General features: G+C 39.3%; 1 protein-coding gene across 1 annotated transcript in view; it reads left to right on the top strand.

The window, feature by feature from the left end:
* The window catches only part of USH2A (usherin), a 548,586-nt gene that overhangs the window by 398,197 nt on the left and 134,357 nt on the right, over positions 1 to 16,032 (top strand). The window contains exon 47 of the mRNA XM_034764482.1: positions 4,154 to 4,352. Within this exon, the coding sequence (XP_034620373.1) occupies positions 4,154 to 4,352 (199 nt within the window). The remainder of the gene's footprint in view (positions 1 to 4,153; positions 4,353 to 16,032) is intronic.

Below are 16,032 nucleotides of genomic sequence, written 5' to 3'. Positions count from 1 at the left end.
TTTCAGTACTAGACGCATGCAGCTCTTCTCTCACCATGCCATGCACTTTCCAGATGACTACTGGTTTGGGTAGTGGACTAATCACTTTCTCTGTTTTGAAAATAAGTTTTTGTTTTTTAAAAAAACAGATTTCTTTCTTTCTTCCTTGTGTTTCAAAGGTGATAAACTCAGCCTTCCAGAAAAGTACGTAATGGCTGTGTTGCTTAATAACAACTCTGACCACTCCAGACAAGTAAGGGACAGTGCAGATGAACCCTATTGGGGGTTCTATCCTGTTCTGAACTAAGAGGTTGGTGGCTGTGATAAGGAGCCTGAGGGCTAGGGGCTACACTACAGAGAAATCCTCAGAGCTGTCTGAAAGAAATGAAAAGCCCCTTAGGTGCTTTTGGGGGAAGCAGAACTTACAGGTGCACATGTGGATTATAGAGCTATTGCATAAATCCAGACCATGACAAATGAGTAAGAATTATCCTGAGGATCTGTGATCTTCAAGCTAAAAATTCTCTAATAATAAATACTTAGCTGTATAGCACTTATAACCTGTAGCTCTTAAGGAGCAAAGCACTATTTACCTGATTCCCAGTCCCAGCAAGTCTGTGTCTTGGTTATTGTGTGTCATACTGTGTCCCTAAATATCTAAGTTCTGTTGTCCTTGATACAAAAGACTCCCTATGCTATGAAGAAGTGGTGGTAGAGAGACAATAATTCAATATATGTGATCCCTAATTAGAAATTTATTTGCTCCAATGATCATTACTGGTAATAGTGTTCCCATCTTTTACCATTTTATTGTGAATCTCATAATTTTTGGTATTTTTCTTAAGCCTCCCACTCCCGAAGTCAGTTGCTTGTGTGAGAATCTAAGATTTTTTTTTAAGTAAATGTCTAGCCCTCATCCTTGAGGAGAAAAGCTTAAAATATGAACCCTAAAGACTCTAACATCAGAACCCCCAAATTACTTATTTTTAAATCTCATAATGTTTAAGACAAACTTATGATTTTGGGCATGGGTGGGGCTGGCTTATGATTTTTGGATCCTTGGGGTTGTTGATACTATAATAATCAAACTCTTAATAACTAGAGCTGATCAAAATTCAGGTATTTCAAAATTTTGTTTTATTCTCTATCGGGACAAAAAGTTGAAATACAGTATTGAAATATTTGTAGAATGGAAAATTCTGAAAATGTTTGATTCAGAAATGTCTGATTAAACATTTCTGATTAAAATGAAATATTTCAACATTCCTGAATCAAAATGTTTCAATGAACTAATCAAAACATGTTGTTGAGGTCAGTTTGAAATTAATATGTCCTCCTGAGGTGCTTCAGTGCCTCCTGGGAGTTGTAGTTCTGGTGCCTCATGTCAAGGTTCTCTTCTATCGGTCAGGCTCCCCAGCTGGACTATATCTCCCATAAAGCATGGGTCCCTGGTTCGATCCTTAGTGTGTTAGCAAAGATGACAGCTGTTATATAAGTGGGGGCTGAACTCTCCTGGACCTCAGCTGCTTGGGATGAGTTTCCTCTGTCCAGAGGAAATGTGTAAACCACAGAGATTGGCATCCCTGTCTGTGCCAATCCAGAGGATGTGATTCTATTACAGCTCCCAACTACAGAGTCTGGCTCTTTAGCTCAAGCAGTGGACACTCTAGAATCTATAGCTGTGGAGGCCCCCAGTTCAGTCTCTAATGTGTTGGCCAAGGTGACATTTGTTACACAAACACAAAGCTTATGTGCAGCGTAAGTCCTATGCAGACCCTGCTGAATATAAATCTATCTTAAGTGGTGCATAGTCCTTGTCCTGGTCCTCTGGACAGGGGTACATTTCACCTGAAAAGGACACACTGAAGGGCATGAGCATGGCTAAAACAAATGTATTAAAGAATTTGGGCAAGTATTTGCAGAGTTATTTTAAATAATATTCACTTAGCTCTAGTTGTATCTGTGTAAATAGAATAATAATAACGTGCTTGCTTTTTACACAGTAGCATACATTGAGCCCTATATAAGATGTAAAATGCTCAAACCATTGTACGAGGTTTTAGACATGTGATTCCGATTGACTTTAGTGAGAAATGTGACTTGCAAACCTGTAAAACCCTGCACAGTGCTTTGAAAATTTACCCCAAGGGTCTGAGTGAAACTCTCAAACACAAAATCATTCAGCAGTATGGCTAGAAATGTTGGCTTTGCCATGGTACTGCAGTGTGCAAAGACTGGAAGAGAGTCACAATGGTATGAATAGAGATTGAAGTACTAGCCTTTCTTTCTTTTCTTTTCTTCTCCCCTCTTCAGCTTTCTCTGTATATTTTCCTGTTTTTGTGGGTTTAAAGCAGACCCAGGAATGTTACTTGAGTGTAGGGAGGGTTTTTTTGATAGTTGAATATGCAGTGAATACAAAATAGCCATCTACAGAATGTGGAATTAATTCAGTGAGTCAGATGAAGACCTCAGAATAATAATGGTGACTCTACAAGTCACCTATGAAGTTATTCCTTCATAGGTGACATTAATTCTCTCTCTGCAGATGCATATTGCTATGTGTGTTCCTCTGTTTATACCTCAAGGAAGTGAAATAATAGTGCGCTGTTATTTTTATTCTGTTAAGATGTCAAAGTTTATCTCAGCTGCTGTTGTTTGAGTGTAACTGTCTTGGTTTAAATTAATGCTAATTTATGATGTCACTGGCATTCTGACAGTAGCTGTGTAATTGGGCTATGGAGATTTTAAAAAAAATGTATTGTGGGAATAGTAAGTACTAGACAATTTTATATACAGATAGGAGGACTGGTATGTAGCAGTAATCCTGCACTTCAATCTATTACCTAAGTGAGAATGTCACCTGATGTACAGTGAGAGAAACACAAAACAGCCTAAATACATGTAAAGTGGTGATCATAATTGTGCTAGAATATGAAACTTTAAATTAATAACATTTTAATTCTAAATATCCATGTGAAAATGTTTTAATACGAAATATTTTAGGGGAGAGGGTGTTCTTATTCTTTTTAGTGACAATTTTGAGATCTTTCCTTTGAAAAAATAAAATGCTGTTTTTAGTAATGCTGGGTCTGATCCTGGAGACAATACTCATGGCTTTTAATGGTGACCAGTGTTCTACAGACTAGACTGATTTTTTTCCTTTAGTCCTCCTATCTGTATATAAAATTCATTCTCTTCTAAACTGGATAGTCTGGTGCTTAATATTGAAACCAAGGACTGGATTGTGCCTTGTAGGCACTATGTTGGATATAGTGCAGAATCACACCTTTCACATGGGAGATCCAGGAGCCTTGAATCCTTCATGCTATACACACTCTTTTTTCACTTCTAGCTTTATTTCTGAATGAAAGAAGTTCAAACTTAGAAAGAAGAATATTGCTTACTGAGCCACATTCTAAGTCTGAAGTTTTTAAAATTCATCATGTTGAGTTATGTGACCACCAAAAAGATAAAACCAAACAATTTTGCTAACGCAGAAAAAAGATGCATATTTTTTCATTCTTATCTAACTCAAAGGGCACATTGTTTTTGGTCTTCTTTAATTCTCCAATGAGGAGGGAACAATTAGAAGACATTTCAGACCAAAAGGAATTATTTTGTGAAAGTTATTAACAAATTAAAAGATTGGTTTACAATGGAATGTCTATCTCAACTTTGGCAATGGTGCTACTACCCAATGCTACAGTACATCCTAGAGTCATAGAAGCTGGAGATAGGAAGTATCTACTGTATTAGGTCTTCTAATCCATTCCCCTGCCAGGGTCTGACTTATTCTATATTAAACTGGACAAAATGCTAGAAAATGTTCTGTAAGGATAAATCTTATGTTAGCAGATACCTAGACTGGATGATCTAATTGGTCTTTTATATCTCTAAGTTTTTAGGTGCTTTGTCCAGTCCATACAAGGAGTTCATTTTCCCAAATATTATCAAATTTTCCTAGTTTGCTACTTTTTTGGCTATTAAAGATTTTGTTAATTTGACAATTTAGATGGGGATTTTTGACATTTTAAATAATTCCACCCATATGACTAATATAAAAAGAAACTGCTGGAGACTTCTAAATTAATGTGAATGTCAGCAGAAGCGCAACTAAAAATAGGAATATTAAATTAATTGTTGTACCAGACATTAATTATTCTATTTACTGTAGATCTCTGCAAATTGACTGGGCATCACCAGGACAACCAAATGGCATTATTCTTGGATATGATCTCTTACGTAAAGCCTGGCGGAGGTGTACTGCAGCCCAGCAGCTACCAATGAACCAAAGCAATAGACCATGCCTATCACTGGAATGTAAGATACATGAAAACATCTGTGGAGACCTGTGCTATCATCCAGAGTCTAAGGTACTTGCAAATTGCATATATTTAACTTAACAGTCAAATGCAAGATCATATATCTAGAATCAAAGAATGCTGACTGTACCCTGGAAAACAGTGACACTGAAAAGTATTTAGGGGTCATAGTGGACAAACAACTTAACATAAGCTCCCAGTGCAATGCTGTGGCAAAAAGGCTAATGTGATTCTTGGAAGTGTGAAGAGGGGAATAGTGAGTAGAAATAAGGAGGTGATTTTTACCTCTGCGTACAATATTGTTGAGAATGATACATACTGTATCCAGCTCTGGTGCCCACATTTAAGAACCTTTACAAGGAAAAAGTATGAGATACTAAAGGGATCTTTAACCTGTGGAGAAAGGCATAACAAGAACTAACGCCTGGAAATGAAGTTAAGCCAGACAAATTTAAATTATTAATGAGGCACAATTTTTGACAATAAGTGATTAACCATTGGAACAAACTACCAAGGAGAGTGGTGGATTCTCCACTTCTCGATGTCTTCAGATCAAGGCTAGATGCCCTTCTGGAAGAGATGTTTTAATCAAACATAAGTTCTTGGGCTTTACAGGCATAAGTTCTATGGGTGAAGTTCTATGGCCTTTGTTGAAAGAGGTCACACTATATCACCTAATGGTCCCTTATAGCCTTAAAAACTATGGCTATATGAACCGTTTTCTCTGAAAAAAATTTCCAGGAAAAGTATAAACTCCCTCTACTACAATTTATCCTACTCAGAAGAAATCCTGTAATTAACTAGTTAGTGTATGTGTACCACTGGCTTGAGTGGATACAATCAGAACTGCTCAGAGGTGTGTTAAATTCCTTATACTGCTAACGGAGATACTTCATTAGCTCAGGTAATAAGGAGCTGTGCTTTTTGAAGTATATGAGGATCTAAGTCCTTTCAGCATTGTCACTATAAAGTTCTAAGTAGTCATAGTGTGAAGCATAGAGACCATAGTGAAGTTTCTAGGTTTGCAGTTACACTGTAGTACACATGTCTATTTGAAAAAAACCTATGGGGGAAGTCATGAAGTGAAGCCTAAAGCTTTGTGGTGTACATTTAACTCTTATCATTCATCATAATTTTCATGACAAACATTAGTTTATTGGGATGATTAGGTGCCTTTCAAATTCTTCCTTGATTGAATGACTTGATTCTGCTTTACAGCAAATCTATTTAGATTCAGATACAAGTGGGTGGTTGTTTACATGACAATAATGAGCAACTCTGAATGGAACTATCATGATTTATCAGGAATATTTTTAAATTATGGTCATTTGCAGATTAATCAGTTGCTGTTCAGGAGTTGGATCAATAGTGCAGCCAGACAGTAGGAGTCTGTAAATGGTTTTTATTGACAAATGAGGTAGAAAACTCTTAGTTTGAGGGTAAGATTTAATGTAATGAAATAATGTCGCTATTTGTCAACAGCATCATCCCGCATGCAGTGTCTAAAGCTAACTGTGTATTCACAAGATTCACTGTCAGAGGAGACAGTAATTAAGAAAGTGAGTTATTTGAGGGATTCAGATCAAAATATAAATTATTCCAGCTGACATAGGTTTAGCTTTGGGTTGCATTCAATAGAGTGCCATGCACCTAGCGTTTGTGAAACCTTACTGCTGACTTATGAGCATGATTTTGTTCTGGAATGTAAAGGAATTTATGGGTTTTTTTGTTTGTTAATTTTGAGAAACAAATGTAAACATTTAATAAAATGTAGCATGTGGATTATTTTTAATACTTCTAGGGATGATGTAAAGAAAAAATATATATATCTACCCCTTACCTATGCTACTTACACTGAATTATTAATACTGACTTTAAAAGATATTTTTTCTTAATGATTGCAGTTTACTTTGTTTTTCTTCACTCAGTTTTCACAGTGACTCTTAGGATGGAAAATTTCAGTCTCATATAGAGAGAGATACAAGGTGGGTGAGATACTATCTTTTATTGGACCAACTTCTGTTGGTGAAAGAGACAAGCTTTCAAGCTTACACAGAGCTCTTCTTCAGGTCTGGGAAAGGTATTCAGAGTGCTGCAACTAAATACAAGGTGGAACAGATTGTTTAGCATATGTAGTTAGTACATTCCAAGGTGAAGTGGCCCGATAACACTTCTCCAGTCATAGGATAACAAGGAGGGGCGAAGGGTAGTGGGTTTGTAACCATATATAAATTGTTGTAACCAGATATAAATCTGGTGTCTTTATTAAGACCATGATTTTTAGTGTCTAACAAAGTTATGAGTTTAAGCTCCCAGGCTCATCTTTTAAAGGTGTTGTGCAGGTTTCCTTTAAGGACAAGGACTGAGAGGTCAGATAAGCAGTGATGGTTTTTTGAAAAGTGTTTGCCCATGAGTGATATGGTGTTTTTGTCTTTTACCATTTTTCTGTGTGAATTAATTGGAGTGTAATGATTATTTGGCTTCACCCACATAGTTGCTATTGGGGCATTTTAGTGTACGGGATGAGGTATAGCATATGTTGTGATAGACCCAAAGAAGACCTCTGAGTAGCTTTCTTTCACCAACAGAAGTTGGCCCAATAAAATATATTATCTCACCCATCTTGTTTCTCTAAGATCCTGGGATCAACATGGCTACAACACTTCAAACAGTCTTTTATAAATATTTGCATTTTCTATGTTTAAAATACATCTTTGTTAGTTTTATTTTTCTGCTATGGTGTTCATCACTGTACTAACTGAGCATCTCACAAACACTAATACATTTAGCCTCAGATCTGCCTTCTGAGGTAATTATCCTTATATGACAGAGAGGACACTTCATGTTTGTAAACACTACTGTTATTTACTGAGTCCACTCCACCAGAGGTTGTATTACTTATTGTTTGCACTTTGGTAGTGCTCAAGACTCCTAGAAGACCCTTCTTCTTCTTCTTCTTCAGGATTTGGTCCTATTGAGCTAGGTGCAGTACAAGCATTGGTAAGCATTTATTACTATTAGTGTGGGATTAGGGCCCTGGGAGTAATTTAAAATAGACGGTGCCAGAGTGCTAGCAGCCTAGAGCTGACCCAGTGTTCTGGTCACTAAGGTACTAACTATTCCTACCCCCTGGAGTGGATTTAAGGTTGGGGAGGATGCGTGCTTAATGGCTTAATTAGGCAGGAAGCTGATAAGCTAATAGGTATGTTCACACTGGGATAAAAGTTCGACAGCATGGCTGCAGCTGGCCCCTGGCAAGATGACTTGGGCTCGAGGATTTGGGGCTCCAGGGCTATAAAATTGCAGTGTAGGCATTGGAGCTCGGGCTGGAGCCCTGACGCTGAAACCATGAGGGCGAGGATCTGAGAGCCCAGGCTCCAACCCGAGCCCCGGTGCCTACACTGCAATTTTTAGCTTTGGCTCTGAGACTCTCTGCCATGGGTGTTGGGGTTTTGGGGGGGGGGTTTCTGATCGCGGTGTAGACATACCCAATGACAGCAATCAACCCGTCAGCTGGGAACAGTTAAAGGAGAGGGAAGAAAGTGCAAGGGAGGAAGGCTGGAAGGGGGCCATAGGAGACAGGATATCGAGAAGAGGAGATCTTTCCCTCTCCCTACCCAGAGAGTGGGCAATGGGGGAAGTTTATTTCTAATTGTATGTCCCTGCCTGAGGTTGTACTGGTGAACTGGTGGAGAGGACTCCGTAAATAACACAGTGATGCTTACAAATGTGGAAGTGCCCAGGCGATTTCAAGTGGTCCAAAGGGCAAAGACTGCCATGTCACATAGACCTATATAAAATATCAACTCATTCATGCAGGTGACTTTATGAAAATATTGTCCCCTTATCTTCTCTACTGTGGATCCTCATCACAAATCAGTGCTTGGCCTGCTGTAATACACATTGCCAACAGTCCCTAAGGGCCTGTGGGAATCACTGTGGGACACTCTATCGCCACTTTATACGTTTGAATATAGCTGGGTGAAATTTGTCAGCTGAAACTTTTTTTTGAGAAAAAAGTGCAGGCTCGGGTTGATAAAACTTTAATTGATTCATGTTGTTTCAGCAAATTATTTTGGTTAAAAAAAAAAATCCAAACCAAGCAACCCCTAAAAAAAAATTTCTGAAAAAGTCAAAACATTTCATTTTGACATTTTCTAAATTAAATGTTTTGATTTTTCCTGTTGTTTAGAAATATCCTTTTTTTTTTTAAGTTTTAAAATGCCTGAAATCAAAATCAAATGTTTAATTTCAGGTTGAATTAAATGTTTTGTTTGTCCTGAAACCTTAATGAATTTTTTTCCAACTTTTCAATTTGCCAAAAATTCTGGAAATTTTTGATTTTGAGTTGATTGAAAACAATTTTTCCCCACAATTTTTTTACAACTGTCAGCAAACCAAAAATCCATGATTAGCACAGCTCTAATTTGAACATCTGACTAGAGGCATGTCCTGCCCATTCTGCTTCTGAAATGCAAATAACACTCCCAACGTACCGATGGTGTTCTGTTGCCTTCCAGGCATCCACATAAAATTTGGCCATTGATGAGAGAGCAGGACTGTGTGTGAATGATTTGGGGGGACAATATCCACACGGGCCTGTTGGGGCACAGCTAAGTCTGAAAGGGCTCTGATTAAATGGGTAATGAAACTTTGAAGAAGACCTGTGGATTTTCAAATGCAGTTGTCATGATTGCTGTGCTGCTGAGTTCTTCCTATGGTGCCCCCAGAGACTACCCTGTTGAACCACATTTGATTCGTTCTTTTTCCTCTCACTTTCCTTCAAGTTTCAGAGTTGCAGCCATGTTAGTCTGTATTCGCAAAAAGAACAGGAGTACTTGTGGCACCTTAGACACTAACAAATTTATTTGAGCATAAGCTCAAATTTGTTAGTCTCTAAGGTGCCACAAGTACTCCTCTCCCTCAAGTGAAACCTGGTAACTTCATACCTTAAGCCAAAATCAGCTTTTCCCAACTCCTCTTGCTCCCTTTTGCATAAAGCTCAACTACTTCAGCCAACACTTGCCTCTTGAGCCACATCTGCTTGCTCAACAGCAAGCATCTAACTTTGGTCACAGACACCCCATGCTGAGCTGCAGTCTTCTCTTTCCTTCTCTTTCCACTCCCTTTCATATGGGCTTTAACCAGTGGTAATTGGGGCAAACACTGGCAAAGTCATCTTTGAAATATGGCATGGAATCTCCCTCAAGCAAGCTGGCATTTCACTCGTTTTATTAATTGTATATTTTATGCAAGAGACAATGGACCTGATTTTCCTCTCACACCAGTTTTATCCTGGTGTAATTCCATTGACTTAAATGGGGTTATACTTGATTTGTACAGGTATTAAGTGAGAGGACAATCAGTCCATTTGTATGTAATTAAATTGGGGATCCAGTGTTATGTATTAACATTTTTCCTTATCTGTTGATCAAAGGGTGACATTTTGCAATATCAGTTTGGTTGTTATGGACACTGGAACAAAGGGACTGTATTCTTTGTTCCTTATATACAAAATAAGAGTGTTAAAACACAATTCCACCCCCAACAAAGAAACCCACACTTCAATAATAGGAATGCATGTGTCAAATAATCTTTTACTCTGTGTGAGTCACTGTTTAATTTTAAATCCATGCACATGCAAAGGACCATGAATGAGGTAGTTTAAAGCCTCATCCAAAGCCCATTGACGTCAATGGAAAGACTCCCATTGACTTCAATGTGCTTTGGATCAGGTCCTAAGTTTAATCCTATTTAATTTGTTCTGCACTTGTTGAATCTTTTAAACCTGTTTGAACTTATTCTACTAAAACTCCTTGGGATGGCATTTCTTTCTTTCTTTATCAAAATACACTCTTATGCCGTCATTGGACAAGTGTGTGATGCTTGAATGCCAAAAATCATAGGAAGACAAGCTTTACTGAAAAGCTGAGTGTCGAGTTCCTGGCTTACAATACATCTGTGGTTTGCTTGACAAGAGGGACCTCATTTGTATAATCACATATGAAATATACACTATGTGACAATACCTCTTTTTCAGTCCCCAAATGTGAAATAGTTGTGGGTGAGGACAAAATCACAATATATACCTTCAAGTCAGCGGCACTGCTATGGGTACCCGCATGGCCCCACAATATGCCAACATTTTTATGGCTGACTTAGAACAACGCTTCCTTAGCTCTCGTCCCCTAACCCCCTACTCTACTTGCGCTACATTGATGACATCTTCATCATCTAGACCCATGGAAAAGAAGCCCTTGAGGAATTTCACCATGATTTCAATAATTTCCATCCCACCATCAACCTCAGCCTAGATCAATCCACACAAGCAGTCCATTTCCTGGACACTACTATGCTAATAAACGATGGTCACATAAATACCACCCTATACCGGAAACCTACTGACCGCTACACTTACCTTCATGCCTCCAGCTTCCATCCAGGACACACCACACGATCCATTGTCTACAGCCAAGCTCTAAGATATAACCGCATTTGCTCCAATCCCTCAGATAGAGACAAGCACCTACAAGATCTCTATCAAGCATTCTTAAAACTACAATACCCACCTGCTGAAGTGAAAAAACAGATTGACAGAGCCAGACGAGTACCCAGAAGTCACCTCCTACAAGACAGGCCCAACAAAGAAAATAACAGAACACCACTAGCTGTCACCTTCAGCCCCCAACTAAAACCTCTCCAGCGCATCATCAGAGATCTACAACCTATCCTGAAAGATGATCCCTCACTCTCACAGATCTTGGGAGACAGACCTGTCCTCGCTTACAGACAACCCCCCAACCTAAAGCAAATACTCACCAGCAACCACACATCACTGAACAAAACCACTGACCCAGGAACCTATCCTTGTAACAAACCCCGATGCCAACTCTGTCCACATATCTATTCAAGTGACATCATCATAGGACCTAATCACAGCAGCCATACCATCAGGGGCTCGTTCACCTGCACATCTACCAATGTGATATATGCCATCATGTGCCAGCAATGCCCCTCTGCCATGTACATTGGCCAAACCGGACAGTCTCTACGCAAAAGAATTAATGGACACAAATCTGACATCAGGAATCATAATACTCAAAAAACAATGGGAGAACACTTTAACCTGTCTGGTCATTCAATGATAGACCTGCGGGTGGCTATATTACAAAAGAAAAACTTCAAAAACAGACTCCAACGAGAGACTGCTGAGCTGGAATTGATATGCAAACTAGACACAATCGACAAAGGATTGAACAAGGACTGGGAATGGCTGAGCCATTACAAACATTGAATCTATCTCCCCTTGTAAGTATTCTCACACTTCTTATCAAACTGTCTGTACTAGGCTATCTTGATTATCACTTCAAAAGGTTTTTTTTCTCTTACTTAATTGGCCTCTCAGAGTTGGTAAGACAACTCCCACCTGTTCATGCTCTCTGTATGTGTGTATATATATCTCCTCAATATTTATTCTACTCTGTATGCATCTGAAGAAGTGGGCTGTAGTCCATGAAAGCTTATGCTCTAATAAATTTGTTAGTCTCTAAGGTGCCACTAGTACTCCTGTTCTTTTTGCAGATACAGACTAACACGGCTGCTACTCTGAAACCTGAAGTTCATAACACTCTCTCGCCTAGGTGTTGTTACTAATGTGTGTTGCCCACACAATCCTGTTCACACTTGAAATCTTTAAAAGGACATTAGCCAATTGAACAAACATCCTCTCGAGTTCTGAGGGAGATATTCAAATTAATGGTGGAGTGTGTTACAACTCCACCCAGCAGCTAAGATACCTGAAGTGCTCAAGGCACTTCTCCATTGCCTGTGTAGCTATACCACCTGAACTGTCCTGCTGTTGCTATGTGCATCCTGAATTTAACAAAGCAAGCAATGAGAGATTGTCACAATAAAAAAAATTAATTAAAATAGTGGTGTAAAGGGAAATAATTTCATTAAGCAATGGCTCATGAGTTTGAATAACAACAATGGTCACAGTGAACAGTTCAGTGCCTAAAAGGAGACTGAATGGAAGTGTTAATACAGCTGTAGTACTTTTATTTTCAGCAGCGACAAGCTACATAAATCTGCTGTTAATGAACTAATCAAATGGAGCTCTGGCATGACTAGGAGGTGCAAGCTTGCCCCTTGACTCATCATAATTAATACATGAATGCCATTTATTCAAAACATTGTCAGGACTCATTTCTTTAAGAAGAACAGCAACAAAAATAGTGGCTCTATACCTAGCCTCCTGAAATAGCTCAATCTCACAGGCAGGACTCTTGGACATTAAGGCAGCATCACAAGGCACATTCCGTTCAGGCCACAAGTCTGTCAACATTCACATGAACACTAGCAGCAGGGTTGCAAAGTCCATTCTAGGTTCTCTCAGGGCTTGGGCAAGATGCTCAGGTCAACATCTGGCCCCAAAAAAGAGGACAGTACAGAAATATAGTAAGCTTTGGTCAATAACATCCCAAATGCAAATTATTCTACTAGGACAACATATAGCACTGCAAACAGAATTTTTACTCTTAGGTTTTAAAATTCACATCTGTGTTAATTGTCCAAGGAAAGCAACAGCTTGGGAAAAGGAGTGGGAGGCCTCATTGGACTCTCACCACAGTACCAGGTCCCTGTAATGTAACACCAGGAGACGCATTTTCAGTTCCTATGGTCTGGCCAATGGACAGCAGGGAACTTATACAGTATTGGGGACCAATTAACCAAAAAATAGCAGTACTTACTAATAGAAGAGATTTATTTCCCACATGAGGATGCCATGGGTCAGTCCTTGCTGCAGTGCTTGCTCCACAAGCAGAAAAGTGTTTTTAACAAGCTCATAGCTCATAAGAATTCCATCTAGTCTTTTGAGACTTGCCAGTCTCATAGGTGGCTCTGGAGGAGTGTGTGTGTGATAAGATAGATAAAGATGGCTGCTCCCTGCCTTACACAACTGCATGCCTGAGCAACCAAGTGCTCACAGCTAGTAGCTTTGAAGGATGCCTGTCGTGAGCAGAGGGAACACGATCACCACCTGCTGTTCATAGAAAATACAGCCCGAGAGTGATTTACCACTGTGTGTGTGATAGTAAGATTTTTACAGGTATCAATTTGCAAATGAATTAATGTAACAACATGTTTAAGTACAGTGACTATAGCTAAGGACAAGCTGTCTACACCATTGCATTTAATAACACTATGACCTACTGTCTAGTCTGTACATATGTCACAGCCTTCTACAGGGGGGAATCTAAGACCTGGTCAAGTGTTTGGGCTACTGTGTCTGATTATTGCAAGGATCTCAAATTGCTGGGCACCGTTACAACATCCAGTATGTGCTGCCGCACCTAAATATAAGAGGATGAGATAATAATAACCTTTAGCCATTACTTTCAATGCCTTTGCTGATTTGGTTTGTGACATAATCCTAACGCTACTTGAATACATTTTATTTTATGGGTTGATAATGCAAATTCTTTGAGCTTAATACCAATGCAAATAGTAACTGACTGTCTTGAGAGTGCTGCCAAAAAAGTGCTATTTCACAATTTACAGCTGGCTGCAGAGGATGTTATGTAGCTACATAATAATAGCACCAAGTACATCAATTGGTAACGCCAGATAAAAAAGTCCAGACGTATTTTAGCTCTGACTGGGGATTTTTTTTTGGAAGCTCTGTGTGGGGTTTTGGAAGATCCTGACAGGAAGACTTGAGTCATTTTAAATAAGAGTGTGGAGCTACTGAGGGTCAGAGAACATAGCTAGTTATCTGATAGGGGATTTCCCAAGGGAGTTCAGTTGGGAAAGAAGAAACATTAATAATTATACTTTACACTTACATAGCACCTTCCATCCAAGGGTCTCAAAACACTTTACAATCAGTAATAAAGTGAGCCTTACAATACTTCTTTGAGGCATGTGGAGTGGCTGTGCCCAGTCCACTCGAAGCATTGCTTGAAGGCATCAGCTGGACTATTAGATGGCTACTGCAGGATCCAGTGCTGGCTAATTCAAAGATGTGCAGTACTTCTATTTCTGCAAAGTCTAGGGGGACACTATCTGGATGAAGTTCTCACTGCTTTTCATCCTGGGTGACAAGGAAACATTGACAAGCAACTGAAGCCTGTGAAAGAAACCAGAGAAACCAAATTAGGTAGATTACAAAGAGAAGCACCATCAGAAGGGACCGTCAGTGGGAAAGAGATAGAGCAAGGTTGAAGACTAGGTTTTAAGCCATCATTTACTCAGATAACTAGATTATATACTGCCTCTGATATCCCAAGAGAAGTAATATGAAAAGAGGAGCAGAGGATACCCTTACGAAGGCTGAAGAATTTCTAATTCATGCAGTCTACATTGGGGCCAATGATACACATATTGGCTGATTTGATAGAGCCAAGGGTACTTTTAAGGACCTGGGAAGGTAGAGACACTGCAGCTAATCTTCTGGGTCCATCTGGTGACAAAGGTGAGTGAAGAAGGAAGGGTGGCTTAATACCGACCAGACCTCCTGCAGCTTTATTTTTAAGGAGTAGTAACTACAGGTGATTTAAGTACAACTACATTTAAGTGCAGAGCTTCACCTTCTCAGAGGAGCACTGGATGGCAGAAGGAGTGTGCCTATCACAACACTCCTTTATAAGGTGAAGCCATCCTTTATAATGCTTCACCCATCTCTATCCCCTTTAGGGCATTGTATGGTCCTGTGGTGAGAGATGGAGCCACTGCCTTTCTGCCTGGCTTTTTTGCAGACCATGGAAAGTCAGAGGCAGTGGTTCCTTGCTTTCACTGCACTGCACACCCCCATGAAAGCCAGACAGAATCTGGTGCTCAGAAATTTACAAGATAATTGAGAATACAATTTATTTTCTTACATGAACAGTAAAAGAAAAGGTGCCATGTACACAAGATAGTAGCACAGAGGAGATGGGGTGGCAGCATGGGTTGTGTGTTTCTTCCAGGAAGGATATAATGGAGATATCCCATCTCCTAGAACTGGAAGGGGCCTTGAAAGGTCATCGAGTCCAGCCCCCTGCCTTCACTAGCAGGACCAAGTACTGATTTTGCCCCAGATCCCCAAGCGGCCCCCTCAAGGATTGAACTCACAACCCTGGGTTTAGCAGGCCAATGCTCAAACCACTGAGCTATCCCTCCCCCCATTTATAACATAGTGTTGTTATAAATGTTATATCTACGATTTTATTTTTATCAGTTCATACCACTTGGTCCATCATTCCTCAATTATTTCAGCTGTTAATCTAGGGAGTAAGTCATTCACTTCTCTTAATTATTTAATTTTGTCAATCAGTAATGAATGTAAAGAAACTAGACAAACAAAAGCTCCTTTTGAACAGATAGACACATTCTTTTCTTTTCTTTCTCTGTTGTTGTGATGAGCTGAATTAGAAAAGAAAGGGATGATCGCGATTAAACGCTCATGCTGTACTGCCAACTGCATTTTCCTTCTAGCCACAAGAGGCAGCCATTCTAAATAATATAGCTGCACTGAACAGGTTCTGAGGTTACATTTCACTATGATTTTCCCAACTGTGCTATATGATTTGTTATGTATACAGGATGCCAGTCTATCTGCACAGGAGTAAGCATACAAATAATTATTTGATTGTTCAAGCGTATAATTTCCTCTACAGTACCTGGAGAGAAGACCACAGTTAAAAGGCCTTTTCAAAATTCATTTCCATGTAAATTTTATTTTGAAAAAAGT

The sequence above is a fragment of the Trachemys scripta genome, chromosome 3 (assembly GCF_013100865.1).
Source record: "Trachemys scripta elegans isolate TJP31775 chromosome 3, CAS_Tse_1.0, whole genome shotgun sequence".
Classification (NCBI taxonomy): domain Eukaryota; kingdom Metazoa; phylum Chordata; order Testudines; family Emydidae; genus Trachemys; species Trachemys scripta.
Note: the sequence above shows the minus strand (reverse complement) of the source record. Positions and strands in the feature narration are given on the sequence as shown.